This window comes from Anser brachyrhynchus, assembly GCF_964034855.1.
Source record: "Anser brachyrhynchus genome assembly, chromosome: 1".
Classification (NCBI taxonomy): Eukaryota; Metazoa; Chordata; class Aves; order Anseriformes; family Anatidae; genus Anser; species Anser brachyrhynchus.
In genome coordinates this window covers 94,930,863-94,958,291 of record NC_137694.1, presented here as the reverse complement: position 1 = coordinate 94,958,291, position 27,429 = coordinate 94,930,863, and the positions used below count along the sequence as shown (strand labels likewise).

The 27,429-nt window shown below is 44.2% G+C and overlaps 1 protein-coding gene across 4 annotated transcripts; it reads left to right on the top strand.

Moving 5' to 3' along the window:
• The first annotated feature begins 10,065 nt into the window (after positions 1-10,065).
• On the top strand, positions 10,066-18,432 carry NFKBIZ (NFKB inhibitor zeta). Of its 4 annotated transcripts, none has more exons than XM_080578597.1 (12): positions 10,066-10,425; positions 10,825-10,964; positions 11,887-11,923; positions 12,015-12,118; positions 12,238-13,001; positions 13,439-13,544; positions 13,875-14,021; positions 14,355-14,418; positions 15,003-15,172; positions 15,790-15,900; positions 16,014-16,181; positions 16,879-18,432. In XM_080578597.1, exons 1-12 carry the CDS (start codon positions 10,194-10,196, stop codon positions 16,930-16,932), a joined length of 2,097 nt encoding a protein of 698 aa, XP_080434723.1. In that variant the 5' UTR covers positions 10,066-10,193; the 3' UTR covers positions 16,933-18,432. The 4 variants fall into 4 exon arrangements, with proteins under 4 accessions (XP_080434723.1, XP_080434722.1, XP_080434721.1 ...); XM_080578596.1 differs by having other exon boundaries at positions 12,012-12,118; XM_080578595.1 differs by having other exon boundaries at positions 10,822-10,964.
• Positions 18,433-27,429: the final 8,997 nt, after the last annotated feature.

Here is a 27,429-nt window from a genome sequence, read left to right as displayed (position 1 = left end):
TGTTGGTAACAGTATGTGCTAACTGCTTGGGAAAGGTTCATGAAAAGCATTGAAGCCAGGGAATGTATGCCCTCAGATCTGGATGTCCTCCCCTTGCTTGCCACGTTTAATAACCATGAGACATCCTGGCACATGCCACTGGTGAAAGGAGTCGAAAGGTGAGGGTGATTCATGTGGAGCCCCCGTCCTTTTCGGAAAATCCTGGAACTTCTCCCATTCTGAAGGTTGGTGTATCTGCTGAATCAAATGACTGTTTTACATCTGATGCATCTATGACTAAGAGAAATACTTTTTTGTTGTTGTTTTTAATCAGGCTTCTGATTGTGTAGAGTTTGCACAGTGTAAGTGATGCTAGCTTCTGTGAAACTCATCCCAGCGTTTCTGAAGGCAAAATCCCACTGAAATCCAGGCAGTCTCCAAAGCAAGGTGTTTTTCCGGGCTCTGACTCATGAAGGCTGAAGCTGTTTTTTGTTTGTTTGTTCTAAACCCACAGGACACTCTCTTGCTTTCTGTGTGACTGCTGCACAGGCGCTCCCTTGTCCAGATCACCCTGTAGTGCCGTGACAGGAAAGGGTTATAAAAACACTTCTTGCGGATGTACCCGCAGTACTGCAAACAGAAGGTGGTCAGGGAAGAGAACCCAACTATACCAGGAAAGAGATCCTGCAGAGTTGCACGCTGTGAATTTCTGTTCACCCCGTTGTTGTCAAGACCTCTTTCATTGCGCTTGCCGTAAAGCTCGCATCAGCGTTTTTCTAGCCCCTATTTGGCAGCATTACGCCAGCCCGGGGTTTCCTGCCAGCCTCTTTGGCAGGGGAATGTCCCTGACAGGGCTCACCCTGCCTGGGAAATTCCACCGTGCACAAAAAGTCCAGGGAGCCACTCTCACACCGCCCTCCTCCACCCTCCCGCTTCCTCTCACATGTCATAACATTCCCCCCGGCCCTCCCCAGTCAGCCAGGGCCAAAAGATAAATGGTGCCTGAGCCGCTGCAATAAAAACCAGCCCCGTGGGCACCCAGCCTGGAGGTGTAATAAACTTGGGGGAGGGGGGGACTTAGGGTGTCTTTTTTTTTTTTCTTTTCTGTGACCAGAAAGCCAGAGTAAGCAGGACATTTGTGAAGGGGGAGGAAAAAAAAAAAGTTTCCCTGCTGCTGCTTCTCTGTTTCATACCGTTAAACCTCAGAGGAACTTTTCAGTCATTCACACAGATGGGGCCATAAGGGACGATCAGTTGCCAGTGGGGTGTAAGGAGCTGCCTTGTTTTCCATAGAGCTAATTCTAACTTCGCTCGTCAGACATGAAGGTACACTATTACTCTATTTGCCTTGTTCTTTAAAAAATGTAATTATTGGAACGATATGGGTTTATTTTTATTTTTATGTTTTCACTCATAATAGCCTTGCAAGTGGCTTGTGCTCTGTCTGCTGATGCGTGCTTTGGGGTTGGGTGCGGAAGAATGGCTGGTTTTTGGGAAGGTAACGGGTGATAAACATGAGGAAAGAAACCACAAGGAATGGTGAGATTGCTGAAAGCCCACAATGGAGCTGGGGACGAAATGCAAGTGGGACTAACTGCAGGTTTTATCTCTAACCAACTTGGATGTTTTGAGCAATCCTCTCTGAAATAATCTCTTTTTCATGGGAGGGTTTAAAGCTCTGAGGAGCTAGGCTGGATGGGAAGCTAAGCTCTGAGGACATTAAATGAAAGAAACATTTAGTGGAAGCAGGTGTTTTGTGTATCTGGATTACAGTTTCTTTTCTGGCTGCTAATTGGTAATTTGGGGATAGCAGAGCATCACCAGCATATAACCCTGCCCGGACTCAAAGGGACAGGAGTAAAATTGTGGTGGTGTATTCAGAGTGTGACGGCACAGCAAAACATATATTAAAAATAGGGATCTATGCCTGCTTTCTTGTAATTTAGTCAAACTCTGTGGGAATGAAAAGAAGTTTAATGAACCCAAACTTAACTTCAAAATTTGTTACACTAAGCAGTTCAATAAACCGTGAACTCCTTTTCACCATCCGGTGAGGGTTTCTCTGGCTTACCACGTGAGGCCGATTATCGCAGCGTCCCTGTCCATTACCTGGGCCTGCACCTGCCGGGACAGGAGGCAGCTCGGCACTACGCTTCTCACAGAGAACAGGACGTGGTCTGGATTTCAGACTACCGTAATTTGGGGTATGGTTGTACCACAGCATCACATGAGGCTGGCGTATGGCATGCGGGTATTTTCAGCTGGGACATTGTGGCTTGCCTGGAGGCACACGGGGAGCAGGGAAAGGGCCGTACCCTGGACACTCTCAGCCAGTCTGGGGGCAAACGTCACCTAGGGATGTTGGGAAGAAGGCTGTGTTTCTGCTCCAAGTTACGCTCTGGTATCAGCTTTGATCCTGAGGCAATCGATTTCTTTTTGGCTGCCTTTTATTGACTTTCTTTACCGAAAGCCACGTGTTTCACTCTGCGTTTAATGGAAGTCGAAAGGAGGAGGGTGTGTGTGTTGGGGGGGGGAAATGCCCTCAGGTGCCTGGGGCTGGCCACCGGCGAAGCTCTGGCCTGCCGTGGGTCCCGAGCAGCCCAGCCCTGCACGCTGCTCTCCTGGCGCGTCCTTCCCATCCCTGGCCTCCCGGAGCAGCAGGGTGGCGCAGGTGGCCCAAGCCCTCCCGTCTGCTCTGCCTCCTGCTGCGGCATGGGACCGTGCCTCGCTGCTAGCCCGGGATATTGGGGGCAGCAAAACTCAGGTCTGACGATGCTGCCGAGAAGCCTGGGTCTGATTTTTGCCTTCCTAGTCACATGCTCCTGAGACAAAACGTGTAAGGCAGAAACTAGAGCTGCCTTTAGTTCTGCTTTCTTTGCGAGAGATTGGCAGGAAATTAAAAGGAAATTTAAAAATCCACGGCTTAGCTTCTGTGAAAAGTAGTGTCCTGTAGGACAGGATGTGTCTGGCTTCGGTCGGTGCGTCTTCCCAGCTGAGAACTGAAGGAGAGAGCCAAGGGGTGGGAACACAATTTTGCATGATGCCCCACTGAATCAAAGGGTTCATTTTCAAATTTCTTGATATTTTATGCTAAGTGCTGCACCATTTAAATATTACTGTTTTTTGTCTTTACTATCCATTGACATGGATTTCTTTCTAAATGCGTAGCAACTGTCTGTCAAGCTTGTAGAAGCAAGAAGGGCATGGCATTAGTATCCTTTTCATATTTATGTTTATGCAAGTGTAGGAAATATGTTGCTGAGACATATGCGGCAGCAAATTCTGACCCATAGATAGTGGTGATGTCCTGGTTGAAGACGATTGCACACATGTATCTGAGGATAAAACCTGCCCTAGAATCTGCAATTCATCCCAAGCACCAGGAGTTTTTATACTGCTGCTTGGAATAAACCTAACATTTTCCTTACCATAGTCAAATTTTACTTATCTGCCTTGGTTTAGGTGCTTTCTAAAGTGAAAATATTTCCTGTTTATTGAATTTTTGTCTGACTAATGGAGGACAACTCCACAGCTGAGTTTCAGGACTTTCCTGAGGTCAGACAGCCATGTGATTTGAAAGCTGGGATTTCTCTAGTAACTGGAAGTCTGAACTAAAGGCATTTAAAATCTGTAGAATGAAAAACCTAGTGAAACAAGGTCATGACACAAGACATGAACAGCAAGGGCACGTGCTTTAATAAGCTTTGCATTGTTAACACTCGTCTTTCACTTAGTGTTGCCCTGTTTCTGCCTGGGATTTCCTGCACACCAGTACGTGCTCTGGGGCTGAGTAGATGCTCGTGTGTATAAGCTGTGTAGGGCTGTGCAAATCAATGCTGAGGCTCCCTGGAGGTGTTGACCTTGCAGCACAACTACAGCACAGCTGATCTGCACACATGCTGTCGGTACGGCTGGGATGTCTGATCAGGTGTCAGCCCAGCTGGACCTACTGTGCCGTAGGTGTGACTGGTTGCTGCATCCAAGAAGTGGACAAAGTTTCAAAATCTGCCTGGATGACATTTTTTGAGCAGAAAAACATGTTTGGGAAGCCTAGTTGTACGGTAACCTTAGCCTTAGATAGCTTACCCATTACCATCTAAAAACTGAGAGACTAGAAATGCAGGGTCCTGGGTAAACTGCGGTTTGAAAAATGTTATTTTTCTGGGTTCAGGTCTCACTGAGATAAAGCAGTTTTTCCTCCTGTTCCTGTACTAAAGAGTTGAATGGCAGTGCTGCATTCTGGGAGACAACTCTGCATTCCCTGTGAGAACGTGATTTTGTTTTACTGGGGATTGAAGTGGTCCTTGTTTGTGGAAGGTACAAAGACTGAAACTGAAGTCCGCTGGAGACAAACCCACTGTCGTGGTTGTAGCACAGGCTCCTGTCTCTGAGAGCAGACAATAAAAATTACTGTGGGGTTACAATGACAGATTTTGGCCCAGGTTGATCACCTGAGTTAGAAGGAAAAAGACCTTCAGTGTGAGACACAAGGGAAGCTCATGCTTGCATCTTTAGACCTGTGATGAGGCTCCTCAACAGCACTGAGGAACAGCACTAACTCCCTTTCTAACTGGAATACTGTAAGAAGCAAAATATTTTGAGGCAAGAACATGCACTTATTTACCTCATCTATGTACACACCAGTATCCTTCCCAGTTGACATGTGACGTTGTCCTTTGCTATGGGGAAAAAGCATCCTGCTCCATATTTATATGCTGTGACATCAGCAGTGCGTGTATTTCTTAGCAATGAGTTCCTACTGCAAGGTGGTAATGAGCTAATGAGATAGAGCAGCTTATGAGAAAACATGACTAACCAGGGCAGTGAGTATGTTGAGAGGAATGTCCACAAATATAAGGTGTAAAGGGAGACTGTTTACTGGTAGAGAAATCAGATCAACTTGTGCAGCTTTGTAATACTTGCTGTGTTTGGTGTTTCTTTTCCTCCATGCTGATTTCAGCTGCTTTATATACACAGTATGGAAGAATCTATTTAAGAACAACCAACTTTTTTTTTTTCAATATCAAACAACCTGGGAGAAAAAAGCTGAACTGAGGGCATTCTTTGGATCAAAGCAGCAAGCTCCAAAAGATACATGATAAATAAATAGTCTGAATTTTCCTTTAATATGAAGAATTATACATGCTCCCTTTTGAAGTTCAGGCTAATCCTAGAACAGCAGTCTTCGAGACCAACACTGAGGAAAAATGTAGCAATACAAGTATAGCGAACAGGTTAGAAACAGACTCCTCTGTACTAGCTTTTAGAGCAGAAATGTGTCATGGACCACTTCCAATTTGCTGACATGTGGTCTCTTAAGTTGTTACAGCAAACACACTTATTGATCCTACAGAACAGTTTCTAGGATTGAAATAGTGACTGTGCTTTTATCTCCAGTTTTCTTGATGCTGTTCTAAAAGCAAGTTCGATGTTATGTTGGACTGGAATTTGTGTGCTGCATGGAAATGCTTCTAGCACAGAGGTGTGGCGGCTGTACTCACACACCTTGACTCAAAGTCTGTAGCACCAGGCTAATTATACCAATTTGAGAATAAGCAACATTTGACATCCATACAGTAAATATTCACTTGCATTAAGCAACTGGACTGTAAGCTACCATTTTTATTCTCAGTTTAAGAAATACCACAAAGGTCATACTATTCCAAAAGTGTGTTGCAAAACTAAATTCTTGTTACTAGTAGTTTGTGCTCTGCCACTTTACCTAAAGGCTCGCCCTTGTTCTGTGCTGCCACTTATGACAGACTGAAGAGAGTTTAGCCCACTCCCATACCCACCAATGTGGGGTCTGCTCTGAGAGCCATCACGCTCCTTGTGCTCCTTGCTCTGTTGGGAGTCACGGAGGCAACTTACACACAGTAAAGGCAAAGTTCTGCTTTTGGGGATTGATTTATTTACTTATGGGTTTATTTATTTGAAGACTACATCGCTTGCTGCAGTCACCCCAGTACGTGCCCCAGGACCAAGCAGTGCAGGCATACCGATGCTATACAGGTAAGCCTTTCCCTACAGCAGACTGGCCAAGTACATAAAGCATAACATTTTGCTGTGGTCTCTTTTAGAGTCCTCCTCAGGACATGTTTTTCTTTTTTTTTTTTTTTTTTCCCTTTTCAACTCTGACTGCCTGAAATAATGTGTCATGGCCAACACGGTGCTGCTTTTAAAACAAGATGTCGTTGCATGTGTGACCTGGAGCTACAGCTCTGAGGGGATTTTTCTGAGGGGGAAGATGAGGAAGGATACCTTTTTGGAAAGTAATATAAAATACAGGAAGGCAACCGGCACAGCCTTTCCCACACTAACTAGGGAGCAGTCCCAGAGCAAACCATGCCCAGGTTTCATCCACAGGAGTTGGTGTCTTTGCTTCATAAGAGATCCCAGAACTGAGCTCATATGAGTGCACTGTTACCAATCCTGGGACCGGGATGTGAGAGTAAACTGTGGGGCCGCATCGTTTGACCACACAGAAGTAGGGGCTAGTTTCATTAGATTGGCCATCACTTACATATGAAGCTATAGGGGATGAGGCAGGGTGTTGTGAGGAAGTATTTGCAAGCATGCTCAAACCTCTGCCTAAGTTTTGCAGCCTAGATTTTTCAGACCAGAGAATGCTCAGTCCATCTGTCTAGTACCCCCTCTGTTACCTGTGCCGCAGGGCTTTCCAGGGCTCATCATGCCTGTTGTCCCTCTATCTGATGTTAAGGCAGTTCTGTGGGAGGGAGTTTTCTTTCCATCTTTTTTACTGCCACTTCACAACATGGCCTGGAAGTCCCCTTCCCCTTCTGGCGCAGGCGGTAAAGCTTGTGTCTGAAAGCATAAACCAGAGATGGTTGAAAGCTGGACAGAAAAATTTCTCTTTCAGTCTGAGTTTATGTTATTGTTATTAAAATGCTGTTCTCAGCATGAGGACCCAGAAATGAGAGAATACCTCATGGTTATAATTAAGAAGGGTGTTGAAAATAATGAAAGTGTGTTTTAACAGAAAATCCCCAAAGCACTGAAGAGGCTTTTTGATTTTACTTCAACTTAAGGCATCAGCTCAGCTGTTTCCTTGTACCAAGAATACAGTTATTTCAGGCCTAATGGATGGAAAAGCCCAGTACAGCATCTCTGTTGTGTATTTGCTCAGTGCTGGCTCTCAAAAGGATAGCAAAGAGGAGACCTAACTGATTAATCTAGATGTTTAGTTGGTAGCAAAACTCAAAGGTGTCTTTCAACCATTATGACTTTGGCAATGAAGGGGGAGGCCCCTGACAAATGACTGCAAATTTTGAGACAGTAGGTTTGTTTTTTTTGTTGTAATTGTTTTAATCTGAATTTTCAGATCCTTCCAAAGTAGCTCCTGGGTGTACACAAGTCATACACCCAAAAGCAGTGATAAAAGTTGTTTCAGTTATCAAGTGTACTGGTATAACCTAACCAAGACTGATTAGATTTAATTCCACAATACTTGTTCAGGCTTTATTCTACAGTGAGCGAAGAAACCGAGGTTTTGGTCTGAAAACAAGTACGTTTTGTGTCTCATTTTTGCAGTGGTCTGAGATATGGATATAAACACATGTCACTATTTGCAGGTGTACTTAAGACAGGTTTCAGGACAAATGTTGCTTATATTGGCCACTAGTTGGCATTATTGATACATCGCAGTATATGCAATGGCGCAATAAAAACCTGTGAGGCCAGCGCTTGGCAAGCTGAGGCATCCTCCTCTGTGCAGGCCTCTCAGACATCAGCTCTGGAGCTTGCTGGGTTATGCTGCATTACACTCAGCCAAAAGAGGATGAAACTGTCTGCTTTGCTGCGCCCTTGCAGCTCCTTCCCAGCTGACGTCCCTCCTCCCTGGCTTGTGGCTGTCTGTACAGGCTCTGCCAGCTCTCCCGGCAGGAGAAGAGGTGATGAGCACTTCTGGTTGCTACCCTGCCCGGGAGGAATTTTCTTAGGCTGAAGATGTCTGCCGGGGTTTTGGTCACTGTGGATGTTACGTGGTGTTTGGGCCAAAAGAAACGTTCGAGGTCTGCAGCATTAATAATTACAATTTGTAAATGTAGCAATAATTTGCCTGTAACTTGCACGGAATACTTTGAGAGTTAGGAGGTTGTTGGGAGCCAGCTCATCTTGTGCAACATGGGCGTGTGTATTTTTGAAAGAGCCTTTTGTTACAGAGTTTGGTGGAATTAGACTTGTCTTAATCTGCTTTGACTGGGAGTAGATTTATGTCAAAAGACCTAATAAATAAGATTTTGCTGATGAAACAACCATGAGTTAAGGTATCAGAGTGTTGCCTGAAGTGGATTTTGCTTAGTAAAATGAAAGCAAGTCAACAATTCAGCATTCAATAGAGTTGAAACTTTGGAATAGAAAAAGAAATTCCACACCCCCTTTGCATTAAGGTAAAAACCTCATTAAATTGTTTTATAGAATATTTTCCATTTATATGTAGAGGCTAATCTTCAATTAATCAGTTCCAAAATGATTACGGAATAGCAACGATAAAGATGTTGCTCGTCCCTGCGTGTATGTGTTCTGAGGGCCTTCCATGACCTAGTAGAATTAAAATGTGTGGAATACACTTTTGGTTTGACATTCATTTTTACCCTCGGCATTTTTAAGGGAATTACAGACAACTACAGCACTAAATCTAATTCTTTCAATTACATACTTCTCAGATTCGTGTTGTTGTTTGGTTGTAAGAAGACAAGATCCAGTCAGATCTGTTTTCAGAAAGCTGTGTTACAGATCCTCCTATCAGTCACCAAGTGCACAAAGAGCATTTGAGGGTTAAAGGATCTCTGATCGGCAAGTGCTTTTTAACAAGGAAATGCTTAAAGTATCTACCTAAGGCTAAGGTATCGTAATTGAGATCTAAGGTTTGGAGAACAACGGAGAACAATCTTCTCGCATGTTTAAAACATACTGCCTGATTTCACAGATCCTTGCTTGCATAAAGAGGTTCCCTGAAATCAGTGAGAACGCTCAGTTAGGAGATAGCTGCTGATTAGGTAACAAAGGAATTTTTACCTTTATTAGACTGTGCTGTTTCTGGCACAATGTAGTGTTTGACTTGACTTCATACGTCACATTTGCAAGTTTTACTGTGACTGCATAAATTTGATCTATGGCTTAAAAGCACACACAGTTTTTTGGAGTAGGAACCTGTAGATAACTCCAAGTGAAACTCTGTCTTCACCTGACAAGGGAAGAAATGTTTGAATAATATAAAATAATTCCCTCTTGCCTCCTCATGGCTGATTAATATAATTTCACGTTGCACCTGTCCCATGTTTTTTAGCACAATTAAAACATGTATAATAATCTAAATTATAGACCTCCAATCTACATAATATGCTTTAGAAATACAGTGTTGTTTTACTGCATATTTTTGGGGGCAGCCACTGTGCTAACAACATCCTAATCACAATGTCGTGCGGACAAACACACACGCTTGTTTTTTAGAAGATGATGACCTTGGTGGTAGATGAGAAAGGAGAAATGTATTTTTTTGAAAGATGGGGAGAAGTCTCCCCGGCGACTGCGGGTCAGAAGTCACCGGTGCTGTTGACATTTGTCACAGGTGCACAGTTTCACCCGCCTTTAGTTTCGGCACCGTGCCACTTATCCGCTTCTTTCTGCCGGGCTCCAGCTGTATCACGGCAGCGTGCTGCAACCCGAAAAATAAACATCTTTCGGGCCTGCCCGATGCCTGCTCCACGCTCGGCGGCGGCCCAGGGCTGAATCCCCCGAGCTGTGCTGGAGGATGGGGTTGGGGTCGGGGTCGGGGTCAGGGCCGTGGGGGAGGCCTCGTCTACCCGCTGCCTACTCCCTCAGGACCTCGAGGGGCCGCCTCATCTACCCGCTGCCCGCCCCCTTAGGGCCGCGGGGGCCGCCTCGTCTACCCGCTGGCTGCTCCTCTCGGGGCCGTGACCGTCTCCATGCCACCGCGTCCCCGCCCCGGGCGCGGCCGCGTCCCGCCTCCCCCCGCCGCCCTTACGGGAAGCGCGGCCCCTCCCGGCCCCGGGCCCTCCTCCGCCGGCGGGGAGGAGCCGCTATAAGCCCGGCCGCCGCGGCCGCCGCCCCCCAGTCCTTGCCGTGCCGCCCGCCTGCCCTCCTGTCCAGCCCTGGCCGTACCCGCGCCAGCCGCCGCACCTCTGCCCGCCGCCCTTCTCCGCCGCCGCCGCCCGCCGCCCCGCGGCACCGCCATGATCGTGGACAGCAGCCGCGACGCGGCGCCCGATGGCGGCGACGCCGGCGCCCTCAGCAGCCCCATCAACCTCGCGTACTTCTACGGGGCCTCGCCCCACTCCAGCGAGGGCAGCTGCTCGCCGGCTCACTCCGCCCCGGGCTCGCCGGGCTCCGACTCGGACCTGTCGGTCAGCAGCCGCGGCGGCGGCCGCCGGGACTCCCGGAGCGGCGCCCGCCCCGCTCTGCAAGGTACGGCGGTGCGGGGGGCGAGCAAATGGCGGCCGGGGGCTGGGCTGGGGGCGTGAAAATGGCGACCGCCGCCCTTGGGGGTGTCTGAAGGAGACCCCCCGCGTCCAAGCGGGCCTGGGAGCTGCAGGCGGTGACGGGAGGGAGCGGTGACCTCAGGGCCGGTTTTTGGGGTTATTTCCAGCCTTTCGACAGCTGGCGCTGGGACGGGGAGGTTCCGGCGTGATTCAGCTGGAGGAAACGGCACGGAGGGGAGTGCGCTGCGGGGCTTTGGCTCGGCTCGGCGCAGCTGGACGCAAGGCTTTATCTCATTTTCCACCGGCGTTTCTCCTTCTGTCCTTATTTCTCTTCTATTTTATTTCTTAACGACTAATCTCAGCGTTTCGTTTCGCGTCTCAGCAGTTGAACAGCACATGGGGGGAGGAAAGCAGCACAGGGGCCCCTTCCAGGGGGTCCGCGTGAAGAACTCGGTGAAGGAGCTCCTGCTGCACTTCAGGAGCAGCAAGCAGATGTCCTCGGGTGCTGCTGCGGATGAATGCAAGGTAACGAAGAACATTTTCCAGGGCTGACATAATTGGGTTTAATGATTACTGAAGCTGGCAAAAAAGAAAAGGAAAAAAACCAACACGTGATAGCAGTAAGAATGTGATAGAAGTAAGTTTACTGCTTTATCTGATGTGGATGGAGTCATTGTTTCTGCCTTTCAGCACACAATGGAAGAACAGAGTCGGGAGGAAATTAGCGAGACTGTTTAGTGTAGGAGAGGCGCTTAAATGTTCTTATTCAGCTTTATTTTCCAAAGGGAGTTCAGACCAAGATGCAGTTGTGTTCTGAGACAGTGATAACCCCCCTGTTAACTCCTCTGAAGTCATGAATTTTAAGAGCAGGGAGTCTTTTCAGAAGAGAATCGCTTAGCAGCTTGTCGTACTGCTGCATTCGTCTAGCTGCATTCCTCTAGCGTAAAGGCATATCCCAATCTGGAAAGATTGGAACAGAGAGGTGTAAGAAATGTTTGGAAGATTAAAGAGGGTTTTCTTTACAATATCCGTTGAGAGTATGTTTGAGCTTCCGAGTTAAGTGTTGCCACAGGAAACTTTTTGCATAGAAAACTTTACAGCATTTGAGACAGGTAAACTTGGCAGGTTTACATGAAGAAAAAATCCTGACACCTCACTAAGGACGTTGTCTGTCTCTAGATTGTCTTGAGTTCTGCGGTATTGTAACAAATAGCTTAAAAAGCCTTAAGAAAAAACAGTGGTTTTTGTTTCAGTTCCGTAAAACTCTTTATGTTTTCTAACCTTAATTAAAAGCAATTAAATTAGGGTTAGATTACCATGTTACTAGGATTATTCTAAGGTATATTCTCTGTTTATAGAAGCAAGCCTCTGTTTTTGTCTTTTTTTTTTTTTCCCCACTGAAATAACATTGTAATAATGGAATAATCTGTATTTTTTTCCTCAAAAGGCACAAGGAGGATTGGTGAACTACGAACAGTACACAGGTAAGAAGAAAATATACTGTAATAATATTTTAAAAGTAGATTGTAGGGAGTAATCTCCGAGTGGATTGTAAATTCCTTTTCTTTTCAGCAGAGCTGAAGAGCATACTGGGTCACAGTGGCAAGAGAAAGGCTCCTGAGCTCCTTTCTGATGGACCTTCTTTCAAACGCCAAGCTAATATTCACCCACACCTCCTGGTAAGCTTGGACTATTTTTTTTCCAGTGCTTTTTGTTTTCCTCTGGGTAATCAAAAATTGCTAGCTAAAAAATAATGCCTTTAACTGGTTGGTACTTGTTTGTATTCTTTTTCTGACAGACACCACCCCAGACACCGACTTCAATGGATAACATGGAGGAGACGCATAAAAACGAACCAAAGCACGACAGCAGTTCTGATCTGCTCCAGAACATTATAAACATTAAGAATGAGTCGAACCCTGTTTCTCTGAATACAGTGCAGGTTAGCTGGTTGCACGGTGTCTCCAATCACAGTTCGCCTGGTGAGCAATACCAAGACAGTCCAGGAACACAGACTTTTTCCCCGTCCCAGAAGTACCAGGCATTCCAGGATCACACCTCCCAGAATATGCTTGATCCTCCCCAGCATTACCAGTTCTCTTCATCGCAGAACCAGGAGTTGTCACAGAGCTATACTTCGGATGCGTCTCTGGATTACAGGCCCTTTTCTGCCAGTGACCAGTCTCCTAGCTACCAGCCGAATACCTTTGAGAGCCATGAACTGCAGTATTGCCCTTCACAAAGTTTCTCCTCCCTCCTCAACGATTCTGAAGGCTCGGAGAACATCTCTGCCCCCCTCCAGCCGCTGACGAGTGCCCACCCACAGTCTGATGTCAGTTCCCATGCTCAGAATTTCAGCTTGGCTCCCAGTAATATCTGCGGTAGTCTTGAGCGCAGCATCTCTTTGGCTGCTTTGAATGTCTCGCTACCACACCAAAATGTTGCCAGAAACACAACGCAGCTGGGCAAGTCATTTTTTCAGTGGCAAGTGGAGCAGGAAGAAAACAAATTGGCTAACATATCTCAAGACCAGTTTCTCGCAAAAGACTCTGATGGAGACACGTGAGTGCTGTTTATCTCTGTGTTTCCCAAGTAGAAGGTTGGGGAGTGCTTCTGTTCAGGTTTTGGTGGACTACTGGGTTTTAATGAAAGCTGTTTGATAGCAGTGCTTGTGTCATGAGTGCAGTGGTTTCGGTAATCATGGTCTCGCTGATGGGCTGTGATGCATGCAGTTGCAGCACACTTGGTAGATAAGGTAGTTGTATCATCTAATTTCACGTACTTATTGTTAGATTTTTATCTGGTAAATTGAGAGAAAAAGATTCTAATTTAGATGTTTGAAATTACCTTGGGAAGAAGGTGCCTGCGTTCCTGTCTTAGTCACCCAGAAGTCTGAAGCTGGCAGTATAGCACCCTTCCCATAACGTACTTTTGGATTTCTGTAGCGATTTGAGCCCCAGGTTGTATGGTTGTGTAACTGTTTTCCCTCTTTCCTGCAGCTTCCTTCACATTGCTGTTGCCCAGGGCAGACGAGCACTCTCCTACGTTCTCGCAAGGAAAATGGCTGCTCTGCATATGCTGGATATTAAAGAGCACAATGGCCAGGTGAGGTTCTCAATGTCTTTGCACCTGATTTGTGCGCGAGTGCTCTACATGGTCTGGACCTTGAGGAAAATGTGGTGAAATGCTTATTTAATATTAACCCCGAGATTTAGTCTGCATACTAATATTAACCTTGAGCTATTAATACTTCTTGGGATCACCTTGAGCTGGTAAAACTATACACTCAACTTCATTTGTCCTGGCTTCCTGGTATTCATAATCACTGCTTAAATAGTACCAGGTAGCTAGCTAGGCTTTGTGTTTGTTTTAGTTGCTCTTTCCTGTTAGAGATCAGATGACTAATAGTTGAAATTTTCTTCTCAATGTTTGCAGAGTGCTTTTCAGGTTGCTGTGGCGGCCAATCAGCATCTCATTGTGCAGGACTTGGTTAGCTTGGGGGCTCAAGTCAACACCACAGACTGTTGGGGTAGAACGCCATTGCATGTTTGTGCTGAGAAGGGACATGCCCAGGTCCTTCAGGTGAGAAGCCCTGTTGTAGCTCTTAGTTTGGTATTAGCTGTTACAGAAAATTCTGAAAACACCACGCTTTCCCTTATCTTTCTCTGTGTAGCCTTGTAGATATATCTCAGGGCTCTAGAGCAGTGGTTTAAAGTGAGCTTGAATTTGGCTTCTAAGGTTCTTGCCAATGTTTTGGAGTAATGTGGTAGAATCCTCTGCTACATGAAATCAGTAAATAAGTTTCTTTTTAATGCTATTATTTATTGCAAATTTGCAACAAGGCTGTATACAAACTTGAGGAAGCAGTATGTGGCTTGGGTAGACCTAAACACATGCCTGTTCCTACTTTTGTAGGCAATCCAAAAGGGAGCTATGGGAAGCAATCAGTATGTGGACCTTGAGGCAACGAACTACGATGGTAAGTAGTTTGGAGTTCATAACTTACAAAGTTACTAGACGTTACAATGTTTTATAGCTGCTGATGTGAATCTTATTCTGGGTGAAAAGCAATAAAATGGGGTATAGCTTTGCCAGGTTGAAATTGGCAATTACACTTGAAATTGCATTATGATTGGCATATTTGTCAGAAAAAAGCATGGTTAGCCTCTGCCTGTTGGAAGCTTTCCTTTTTTCCTCTGACTGACAAATTTGGCACAGAGACTTGATGATAATGGACTATTGTTTAAAATCTGTGGGTGCCAGTGGTTTATCAGTGGATAGAGAATGCAGAATCTCTGGCACCAGAGAGCTGCTTTAATTGATCCTCTTTTCCATGCAATAGCTCTTTCTGAAATACATTTTTTAACAAAGCATACAAAAAGATTCTTTACTTACTTGCTAGCTGATTGCTCCCCATAAATTGGTACTTAACTCTTTGACTGACAACCCAAATCCTGAGCCATGCAGGAGCAGTCCTTATCACTTAGAAATGTGGAAACAAGCAGCCAGTTACTAGTTCTCTATTGTGCTCACTTGCTAATGATGATTTTCTTTCAAATTAAGGTTTGACAGCACTACACTGTGCTGTTCTGGCCCATAATGCTGTGTTGCATGAACTGCAAAACAGTCAACAACCTCACTCCCCTGAGGTTCAGGAGCTTCTGCTGAGAAACAAGAGCCTGGTAGAAACCATCAAGACTCTGATACAAATGGGAGCTTCTGTTGAAGCAAAAGTGAGTAAAACAGCTTTCTGTAAGGTGTCAGATCCCAAGAAAATAGGGAAGCAGATCATGCCCCTTTCTCCCATGCCACATCTCAGTCCACTTATTACAGAGGAAGTAGACTGATTTGAAAGCTTCCTAAGCAACTTACATTTTAATTTACTCGAGTGGAATGAAAATGTTGCGTTTATTAAGAACAAGATATTATCAATGCAAATGAACCATGGGAAAAGGGAGGTCACAGTCTAATTTCTGGATTAAGAATGATGCTACACCAGTTACAATTGGTTGTGTCTTAAAAGTAAGAATATGTTTGGAGCATTTTGAGGTATCTGTAGTAATAGGGTGCTGATGATACCCTGTTCTTGAACTGTACATTTTAATTACGTGCTGCTACCTGTCCAGTTTAGATCAGTGTTGGGGAGATCATTACTTGCTTTAACACTTGTTTTTTTTGGCTGTGTAAGTTTACTGCTAAATGAGGTGTGGTCTGTTGTTCATTAGATGATAAAATATATATTCAGACTGACTTTCAGTATAAATACTTTTGTAGAACACTCTGTTACTCTATTTTGTTTATCTGCATGTTCAACCTGGATAGGTGAAACTAAAAGTTCCTTTCTTGATAGGATCGCAAAAGTGGTCGCTCAGCTTTACATTTGGCAGCAGAAGAAGCAAACCTGGAGCTCATTCGTCTCTTTTTGGAGCTGCCCAACTGCCTTTCTTTCGTTAATGCGAAGGTATGGTGATTTTTCCGAATGCAGATATAATCTGGGATGTATGTGAGCTAGTCGCTGTAAGTGTCCTGAAACTCTTGCCCCTGCCATTTCTTCATGGTATTTGTCTTCTCCAGGCTTACAATGGCAACACAGCACTTCACGTGGCTGCTAGCCTGCAATATCGGGTGAGTCAGTTGGATGCGGTTCGCCTGCTAATGCGAAAGGGAGCTGATCCAAGTGCCAGAAATTTGGAAAATGAGCAGCCAGTTCACCTGGTTCCTGATGGCCTTGTAGGAGAACAGGTAAACAAAAAAAAAGCCAACACAACCCACTAAAATAACAAGAACAAAAAAAAAACAAACCCTCCTCTCCCATCCTCTCCCCACCAACCCAAAAGCTATATTCCTCTCAACATTTTTCAGGTTTTGAGTTGTAACTTAAGGAAAAGATTAAGCAAGTGGAATTTTTGTCAGAGATCTTTGGTTTTAATGTTAGTATCAGAAAGAACATGCAAAGACCTGAAATTGTAGATTTTATTTGTAGCTTCTTTTGTCCCATCTCGAAAACTTTTTCATGTCAAACTGTTACTGAGAGTTGTTTTTTTTTTCTCAGTAACCTTGCAGAATATGGGAAGTAATGTCCCTTCTCGTGTTGATCTCAGTACGGCTTAAAATCATGTTAAAAATTATGATCAGCAACAAAAATAGCAATTTTGGGGCCTGAATAACAGATGAAGAAAATCCCTCTTTCCTAGGAGCTGTTCAAATACATAAAAGCAGCTAGCTCTTGAGCTAAGGAGCTAATAACCTAAGCAACTCAGTCATTCTATTTTATTTACTTGGTTCAAATCTTGTAGAATTGTATCAATTCTTGTGTAACTGAACTCAGAATCTAGTCTCAGATAAATGAGGAACGCAGAACTAGAAATCAGTTTTCTAGTTTAAGTTTATGACTTTGGGATGATAAATGCTAATGTTTTTGTCTTTTTCTCTCCTCTAGATAAGACGTATCCTGAAAGGGAAGGCGATTCAGCAGAGAGCGTCGCCATTTTAAACTCCATGTTTCTTGGAGTTTAGCTACTTTACACTCACTGTCAGTCAGGCAGTCCTAATGTATCTGTAAATAGACCATTTGCCTAGTGTTGGCAAATGTTAGTTGTTTCTATGAAACAAAAGTATTTTGTTCACTATCATATAGTGGGTTATGTACGAGTTTTAAAAAAAAAAATACAAAAAAAAAACCACCCAACAAATCAACAATCAAATTCTTCCGAGCAAATGGGAATGTTTTATTCCCATGTACGTGGAAACTTTGCATGGATACCTGAATTTCATAGCTACAGCAAGACTGATTGATTTAATCAGCCATATATCTAACTTCTGGACAAGGATAATTCTACAGTAAATCTTTGTCTGGAGAGGGGTGATACATGACAGCATTGCAGAGTTTTTTGTTTGTGTTTTTAATAACACTTAAATATACTAAGTGCAAGAGAAATCAAATATTTTTGAAGTGGAAATTTTATTTATATACCTTTGTGGCTTCCTTCCAATGTGTTGTGCAGGATTGTATATAGTCCTTGGTGTTGTTGTACAGCTGTATAGTTCTGAGTATCAATTGATAGCTTGGGAATGATCTGAAGAAGAAAACTTCTCAGATCTCAAACTTGCAAGTTGCATATGGAATTTTAATACTGGTGCAAATCGGGTAAATTCTGTTATTCTTAAAGACTGAAGACCGAAATTGCATCTAAGATGGATTGTCCCTAGCACTGATTTGTGCATGCTTTTGGACTTGTTAATAAAAATATGAAAAGCCATGCTTACTCAGGGGACAATATCAACTTTTTTTGTATGCAGTAGAGGGCTTTTGTTTTGACAGGACAGTAGATTGAGGGAGAAATGTCGTGACTTACATAGTGTATATAACTTTGTCATACTTCAAGGAATATGATCCTGATTCAGTGAAAGTATTTAGCATGTACTTAACTCTTAATGCATGTTGGAATCTCTCCATGTTCCTTATACTTAAATATGTGTAAGCCCCACTAGTGTCAGTAGGACTTAAGCACATGCCTACGTAGCTTGCTGAATTGGGCTCTAGTTAATTCTAGAGATTTAGTGTTTCTCACCTCCTAAGCAGAGTTAGTCCATTTACAGTTTTACCTTATAGGTATAGTAGATAGCCAAGCAAATATTTGAAGTTAATGTTTTTCTATTTTTAATAATTATAGGTTTTAATGCAAAATGTGTACTAATGTTGCTGTATACTTGTATTCTGTTGGAGAAAACTGCTTCCAATCACTTAATCAACAATCCACACTGGGCTGTAATCCAGCAGTATGTTCTTTGTATGGTCTTTGCTCTTAACTTGTTCTTACATCACACGCAATTCTCTTCCATAATAACTTAATTAGTCTGATTTTGCTGTTTTGACAAAGTATGTCTTGTAGACAAGCTAAGTGGAAACATCTAATATTCTGAGGCCTAGTTGTGATGTATTTCTTGAAGGGTCTCCTGTATCTTGTTTGAATAAACATGTTACTTATACACAGTTGTGGTTACTGTCTGTGATTAATACTGATGATAAAATCAAGATTGAGATAAAACCGATACAGCACAGTGATATGCGAGACTGGTGAAGGTTCATTTGTGAAGTATGAGATGGAGTCTCCTTTCCATCCCCCCGTTGATGTTTACTCTGTTTGATGCTTTTTTTTGTTGTAGCTGATGCTAGGGCATTTCAGGTCATGCATTGTGTGGTTGTGTTGCCTCTGTATTTGGTAGCTGTGTCCCAAATGGAAAGAATTAATAGTCACTAAATTGTCCAATTTGTAGGTTTTTACCTGAACAATTGATTACTCTCTCATAGAGGATCCTCCCTTATTCTGGGTGCTCCTTTTGTCCCTGTATACTTGAAAGAATAGCAGTTCTGACAATCTCAGCTTTTTCCCTGTCATTTCTTTGCTGTCTTTGTTCTGACAGCTCAGATGAGCAAAATTTATGAGCAATAAACGTAGCACTGATGAAAGTCTGTACAAGTAAATGAAGCTATATGCATTATAAGTGTACATATAAACGATATGCCATTAAAAGTAAGTGAAGCTATACACATTGGAAAGATTGCCCTCGCTTCATGAGTAAAAAGGTGGGCTCTGAGTTGACCATGACCTTTCAGGAGAAGAAATGTTGACAGACAGTGCTTGCTGAGCATTGAGCTAGTGAGATAGCAACAGTCAAAAAGCAGATGAAGTATGTAGTCCCTAGGAAAGGGACTGAGGGAAAATAAAGTACTTCCATGCTACTTGTATAAGCCCTTCCCCCTCCTTATTGCATGCAGGTAGGGTGTCCCCTCAGGTAAAAATGTGCTGGAATTGGAAGAGGCCCAGAGGTGTGGAAGAGTTTCTCTACAGGGAGGAGCAGAGTAGATGAGGACACTTTAGCTGCAAGAGCAGTGACTGACAGCAGATAAAACATGCCTGCAATATCATATCAGGCCAGAGAAACTGGATTGGGATTAACTGCTTGCTGTGCCTTCCAGTATAAGAGCCAGAGGCTATTAATGAAGGTACCAAGTGTACAACAGACAAAAGGATGTGATTTGTTGAGATAGTTGAAGAATGTTGTAGAAGCAGCATATCTGCTGATCCGGGGAGGGACTGGGTGGATACTTAGAAGAAAAACCTTTTTGTGAAGGGCTTCTAAACAGTCCTTCCTCTGTTGAAGGGTGCTGGGGGAGTACTTGAGGTACTGTACGATCATAGGGGCTTGCTGTGTGCTTAACTCCCCTGGGAATTTGTTAATGGACACTCTTTCAGATGAGATACTGCAGCAGACTATGCCCTTTCACTGCAGTTATGCTTTTAGTGGTTCAAAGCTTCAATCTGGCTCCACTGATAGCAGTCACACCTTTCATGAGAAGAAAATCTGGGAAATTCATCTTGTGGTCAGTTGAGTGCTTCAGGGGAGAGCTAGCAGATCTTCTGGTCTGCCCCTGTTCTGTGTAAAAAGTGGTCCCCGCAGGCCTCAAAAATGGCTTCTGGTGCTGAGGTAAGGTGATGGAGAAAAGACGCTGTATCTTGTTTAGCAGATAAGACTATGAAATGATGATGGAGAGTGGAAATGGGATTGAATTTCTAGTTACAGTATGCAAAGAAGAAATGGCACCTGTTGATGTGAACAACTAATTGGGCCTAGATTGTGTTGAATATGCTGTCATCTGAATGCACCTCTCACTGTTCGTGAACTCAAGTCCTTTTTTGTATGAAGAGCTCAATAGCACAGTTCTCATTTCATTTCCCTTTTCTTTATAAAAGGTGATTACACAGAAAAAAAAAATTGCTGATGAGATGCTGGCCTTCATATCAGCTCGATCTGACTGCCTGGCACTCCTTTCTGGGTGTTGTTAACTGAGTCATCTAACAGAGGATAAAGTACCTTGGGCTTTTAAGGGTGGCAGAGCATAAGCATGCACTCATCTGTGCTAGGGCACTGAACAGGGGCTGCTGGTGAGAGGTGTTTAGCAAGTGGTGCTGTTCTTTCAGTGACACTTGTGCTGCAGGTCTGTTCTTGAAGGCATTCCATGTATAAAAAATAATAATCCTGAGGGGAGACTGAAGTGTTTGGAACATATTTAGTCTGCCTAGAGCTTAATTTCATTGTCTCAAACTCAGTAGGTAATTTCACAAGAAAGCATACTTAACCCGAGTATAAGTGACTCATTTTTTTTCTACCCTATAATATTGGGAAGTTTTGGTCTATCTAATATGATATGAATAGTTATTAGAAACGATTCTTTTTTAGTGAAGGGCAAGTGACATTAGATATTTAGCAGGCTAATAGTGTTTACTTGAAAACCTGCGGTGCTGGGAAAGCGCCGAATGGCTTTTATTGACTTGGATGCAAGCACATCATTTATTTCTCTGTTTGGAACAGAGGCAAAAGAGACTCTGGCTTTGGTCCGAGTAGGGATATTAAGACATACGGAGCTTTGTTCCCAGGATGTTTCTGATTTGTTTGTCTAAGTAAGCCAAACCTCAGGAAAGGGTTCCTTTTTGATATTTGTGGACTGCTCATCTGGCTGGAGTTGGGGAAGGTGGCAATTTGTGATTTCCAAGAAATGCGTTCTGCTTTTGGGGATGGAAAAAAGTACATTTCCCACATTTATTGCTCATTTTATATATTTATCAGAAAAAGAAAACATATCCAGGAAGTGCATTCTTAGAGAGGTTGGGTGTGGTGGAAGTAACTTCAAAGGTACAACACGAAGTGCTTGTTCTTCTCGCCTGACAGTTTGCTTATCTGGTTGACTTTCTTTTAAAAATATACATGCTGTCCTCTCTAAGACAGGAGCTGAGGATGATTAAAGTGCCCTGAAAATGGAAGTTAAAGAACAGGTTCCTGCAATTAAATACCTGGCAAAAATTGATCTGATCTTTCCGTGCATTCAAAACAAATCCTCCTGTTGTTATCTACTAAGTTTCTTGAGTGTTTGTTGGAGGTATTGGCCCTGAGATACTGATGGCTTGTACCCCTGACTTCTCATCAGGTTGATTAAGCATCAGTCAGTGTCCAGCACTGTTACCTATCGCTTTTCAAGACTAGGACAAGGACCAGCAATGCTGGTGACAAGAATGACGTATGTCTGGGAAAAGCAAGTGGCATCCCTGTAAGTCGGGGCACCTCTCAACAAACATCCGCCTTCCCTTCCCCACTGCCTCCAGGATGGCAGTGAGGGCTCACCTGGCTGCATTTTGCCATTTTGAGAGGAGACCTCTTTAAAAATCTTTGAACTTCTGGAAAATTAAATACTATTTTGAGAGGAGAAAGATTTCGTTTGCTCAAGGGATGGACTTGCTGATGGACTTGCCTCTAAAGGAGGCAGAACTAGCCCCTAATTGAAGTAGAATCATAGAATCATAGAATATCCCGAGTTGGAAGGGACCCATAAGGGTCATCAAGTCCAACTCCTGGCACCACACAGGTCTGCCCAAAAGTTTAGACCATGTGACTAAGTGCACAGTCCAAATGCTTCTTAAATTCAGACAGGCTTGGTGCAGTGACTACTTCACTGGGGAGCCTGTTCCAGTGTGCAACCACCCTCTTGGTGAAGAACCTCTTCCTGATGTCCAGGCTAAACTTCCCCTGCCTCAGCTTAACACCATTCCCGTGGGTCCTATCACTGGTGTTTACGGAGAATAGGTCACCTGCCTCTATGCTCCCTCTTGCGAGGAAGTTGTAGACTGCGATGAGGTCCCCCCTCAGCCTCCTCTTTCCAAGGCTGAACAGGCCCAGCGACCTCAGCTGCTCCTCATATGTCTTCCCCTCTAGGCCCTTCACCATCTTCGTCGCCCTCCTCTGGACACTCTCCAACAGTTTCACGTCCTTTTTGTACTGTGGTGCCCAGAACTGCAAACAGTACTCGAGGTGAGGCTGCACCAGCTCAGAGTAGAGCGGGACAATCACTTCTCTCAACTGACTAGCAATGCCATGCTTGATGCACCCCAGGATACGGTTGGCCCTCCTGGCTTCCAGGGCGCACTGCTGGCTCATATTCGACTTGCTGTCAACCACAACCCCCAGATCCCTCTCTGCGGGGCTGCTCCCCAGCGTCTCGTCGCCCAGTCTGTACGTATAGCCAGGGTTGCCCCATCCCAGGTGCAGGACCTGGCACTTGCCTTTGTTAAACTTCATGCGGTTGGTGATCGCCTGGCTCTCCAATCTGTCCAGATCTCTCTGCAAGGCCTTTCCACCCTCATCCGAGTCCACAACTCCTCCAAGTTTGGTGTCGTCGGCAAATTTGCTCAAAACACCTTCTAGTCCTACATCCAAATCATTTATAAAAACATTGAAGAGGACTGGCCCTAAAATGGAGCCTTGAGGGACCCCACTAGTGACCATCCGCCAGACAGATGTGGCCCCATTTACCACAACCCTTTGAGCCCTGCCCGTCAGCCAATTGCTCACCCATCGTATGATGTTTTTGTTAAGTTGTATGCTGGATGTTTTGTCCAGTAGGATCCTATGAGAAACTGTGTCAAAAGCTTTGCTAAAGTCCAAAAAGATCACATCAGCTGGTTTCCCTTGATCGACTAGATGGGTGATCTTATCATAAAAGGAAGTCAAATTAGTTAGGCAGGACCTACCCCTCATGAACCCGTGTTGGCTGGGACCAATGACTGCATTGTCCCCCAGGTGCGCTTCAATAACTTCAAGGATCATCCTCTCCATAATTTTACCAGGCACTGACGTGAGACTGACAGGCCTGTAATTGCTAGGGTCTTCTTTCTTGCCCTTCTTGAAAATTGGCACAACATTTGCCAGCTTCCAGTCTACTGTAGTAGTTCCTTATAGCCAGCCTTGGTACCTGGGAATGCTTCTCTTCCTATGTGGCCAGCTGTGTTTCTTGGCAAAATGTATCCACTGTTGTTGGCTAATGGATATGTGTCTAATCTTTATTTATTTATTTATTTATTAGGATTGGTCCACTGTTAGCAAAAACTCAAGACAGCACTAATGAACTTGGGTACTTCACTAGCTCAAAGATGCTGTGTGAGAGGTTGTCTCTTTTCAGATGCTTTGATTTGGGGATTGGTTCCTCCTTCAGGCACTTATTTTGGTCTTGTAGGGGAAAGGTGGTATATCCTGGGCTGTGTTTGTTGAGTGTGTATTTGTTTCCAGCTGTTATGATTGATTAAGAGGATGACTCAGTAACTCTTTGGGTTTTACTTGATAAATCTTCCTCTTAGCTCTCAAAACTTGATCTAGGCTCTTTTGAGAAAGTGGTTGTTGCGCTAACCAATCTAGACTTCACACGTGGTTTTCCTCTTAGTTTCTGGTGAAATTTCTCCCCTCCCTTGCTAGTCAGAGAGCCTGAGGGAAAGATGACTAAGGTGGTGCTTTAGAGTTAGGAGTGGGAGTAGACAATTGAAAGCAGTTGCCCATTGCTTCTGTAAACTTGTCTGGGCTGTGATTTTTACTGGTGATGAGTCTGAGTGAAATGTTTACATCAGTGCAGTGCAGAGATGTGTTCACATATGCTTCATGAAACCTTGTAACCCTGTCCAGATGGTCTCAGACGGTACATGTAGTTCACAGTACCAAATGCTGCATGGTGCTGCTTTTTAGGCCTCAGCTCAAAGATCTCCAGGCCAGTGCTGAGCTCTTTCCATTGACTTGGCCTCAGAGAGAGGTAGAACTTGATTAACCTTCATCCATGGCTCGTGGATGGCATTCAGTCATTGCCCATGTATCTCTTGGAGCCTTTCTGGGAAGGCCCAGAGCTGCCTTGTAGCTTCTGGGGTGCCCCCAGGCCTCTGGGGAGAGACAGGAGGATGTTTGCGCTTGGTGAGAATCAAACTCAGGCTCACCATAAAATTTCCAAGAGGACTGGGACTAAACACTGCAGTTCGTGGCCAACCAATAAACCCTGCTGAGCTGGGCAGGTATGTCTTGTTATTATCCTCAGGGAGACCACAGGCCCTTGCCCAAGGACTTTCATTCTACCAAAACCAGCCCAGTAAATGATGCCAATAAACTTGGGGTTTTTGGGGTAAGAATTGGAAATTTGAGGTCACAACAATGAAAGATCTTGCGAGATGCTTACAGTGCCACCTGTGACCTTGTCCTTTGCAATGTGCTGCATTTTGGTGTAGCATGTAGGAGTAAGAACTGAGTCACCAGTGGTAGCCCGCATACATTTTGAGGGGAAGGGCCTTAGTAGCAATTCGAGGAAAAGCCTCAGTATAGGCTTTTAAAAGCATGCTATTATCATTATTCATCATCAGATTTCCAGGTGGCTTCAAAGGACAGTCAGTCATTAATAGTATCAGCTAGATAAGAAACCAGAGGTAGAGAGAAGCTTGTCTGAAGAGTACTACAAGATCCTCATCCGAAGGCAGTGAAGGCTTGCAATTACTCCTGCAGTTGCCTGCTCTTTCTGAATTTACTGAATAATGAAGTGAGCAATGACTGATCTGGAGGTCATTCACGATCCTTTTGTAAGTCGTTCATGTCACTTGTACACTCACTTTGAGAGACCCTGCATGTGATACTGCTAGGCTTGCCAGACTGTTCAGGTCAGTCCCTGGTCAAAAGCTCAAGAATGAGCTGCAAACTTTTCAGGAAAAAGTTTCACCTTTCACCTCTTGAAACCCAGACTGCTAGAACAGGAAGAGGGAAAGCAGACCTGGACCAGGAAAAAGTAGACCTAAGCAAATCTAGTGTGTTACCACTCCAGTGAGCTCTGAGCTATGCCCATGTCTCCAGTTACTGTGTTTTGTGAACGTTGAAGGCAAAACTGTGACAGCTTTTTTTTTTTTTTTCTTATGTAAGGTGAAATCATACATATTTGGACATCTCACTACAAGAAGGGTAGTAAGTTGCTCTAGCGTGTGCAGAGGAGAGCAACAAAGCTGGTGAAGGCGCTGCAGAACAAGACACGTGAGGAATACCTGAGGGATCTGGGGTTGTTTAGTCTGGAGCAGGCTGAGGGTAGACCTCATGGCTCTCTACAGCTACCTGGGAGGAGGTTGCAGTGAGGAGGGTGTTGGTCTCTTTTCTCAGGTGACAAGTGATAGGATGTGAGGCAACAACTTCAAGTTGCACCAAGGGAAGTTTAGATTGGACCTTACGAAGAACTTCATGGAGAAGGGTGGTCATGCATTGGAACAGGCTGCCCAGGGATGTGGTGGAGTCCCCATCCCTGGAGGTATTGAAGAGATGTGTGGTCATGGTGCTTAGGGACATTGTTTAGCAGCAGACTCATAGTGTTACGTGGATGGTTGGACTTGATGATCTTAAGGGTCTTTTCCAACCAAAATGAGTCTATGATTTTAAAAGCTGGTCATAAAGCGTGCTTAGTCATTAATGGATTTCTCAGAAAAGAATAGCGATGATGCAAACTGAGAAATAAACATTTATCTTACTGGTATGGCCTTTTAAATGTGCTTTATATATTGCCATGAATATTCTGACAGCTATATAAAACAAGTCTTCCTTTTGGGATGGGGTAGCAAGATTCAGCTCAGGATGTGAATGGTGCAATAAAAGTTATGCTATCAGGACAGCTATTCTGTTGTTGATGATAGAGTTCTCTTAACAAAGATAGTTAAAATAAATAATATAAGTGTCTTTAAAGTTAACAGATAAGAGAGGATGCTTTACTGCCTAGAAATACACAGCTTTTATCCAGCTCTGTCCTCACTCATCGCCCTCGTTGCAGGCTGGTACAGTTTTTCAAACTTTCTCACATATGTCTGAAGAAGAAAAATGCATATGTAGAGTAGGTTTAGAATATAGATCACTTTATTTTTGTACTCTGTAGGAGAATTGTATGTATATATGCATGCAAAATGTAAGTATGTAAAACGTATTGTGTGGGAGTACATAAGGCTGTAAAACTCTTTCAAGAAGATTAATCTTTTAATTCAGGAATACTTCATTACTTCAGAAGTTTTATTTTCTTTTGTTAAAAATAGAAACTTTTCCCATACTATTCCCTTGAATTTGCAAATGGAATACACTAGTAAAAACATGTAGTAAAAAAAAAAAAAAAAAAAAAAAAAAGTTCTACAAGGAATAAAATTCAGGTTTCTAATGGTTTTCTGTTGGTTTCTAATGGTTTCTGAGAATGAACACCAACATAGACTCTCCCATGCCTGACAAGGATGAAGCACGTCCTCAGCAGCTGGTGAGGACCCTAGTGTGCTCCCTGCTTCTCTCTTGGTTGTCTGTGTAAATGCAGAAGGTCTGCATGTCTATATGAGCTGGCAAACCCTGCAGTCTCCTCTTTTTGTTCCAGCGAGGAGGACCCCAGGAAAGGTGATTTATGTGCACTTTATGGCATGAGGGGCTGGAGCGGGGTGGGATGTCTGAGTCAACATTGCAAAAGGCTGATGTCCTGCTTGGAAAGTGGCACATAGCGCACCAGCAACTTCCAGCCCTCATCCAGGACTGCAACCTGCCCGTGCAACCAGTAGTGCAAAGGCAGATACCTTTGTACTTTATTACAGACACGGTGAACAAAGAATTTTTTTTTCTTCCTTAGCTGTCATAATGTAATTCTGTTACTGAAGTGGTTTTATCTGTCTCCTGATGAGCATGAATGTCGTTAGCCTCTTTCCCACGGTTTCTGCATCAGTGTCTCAGGACGCTTCCCTTGATTTTGGGGTAGCTCTTCCTTTCCACACCCGGCGTCCTCAGCTGTACATTCGGGCTGTACCGCAGCAGAGCCCAGGGAGGGGGATCTGGAGGAAACCTGACTACGGGTGTGCGGTCACTGGGCACTGACCAGCTCCACAGCTTGCTTGGGAGCAGCATGAGCTGATGCTCAAGCTTGGGATACTCAAGCCGGGACACAGAGTGCAACTGTTCCCTGTCAGTCTGGACTTGTTGGAGTAGAAGCACTACTAATAAACATTTTAAAAAATCTTCTTGCTTCTAGGAGGCTGTCAGAAAGATGCAGTAAGAGCTCTAGGGAAGGCAGCATGCTCCTCATGTCCTCCTGCTCCCAAATTGGTGCCCAGGCTCCTGCTTCCCAGGGACAATGGGA

Excerpts from the sequence above, each read along its gene's own strand:
- NFKBIZ (XM_080578594.1), top strand. The coding sequence starts at position 10,194 with ATGATCGTGGACAGCAGCCGCGACGCGGCGCCCGATGGCGGCGACGCC. Across the intron at positions 13,545-13,874 it reads TTAAAGAGCACAATGGCCAG|AGTGCTTTTCAGGTTGCTGT; the intron begins GTGAGGTTCTCA and ends CAATGTTTGCAG. Across the intron at positions 14,022-14,354 it reads GACATGCCCAGGTCCTTCAG|GCAATCCAAAAGGGAGCTAT; the intron begins GTGAGAAGCCCT and ends CTACTTTTGTAG.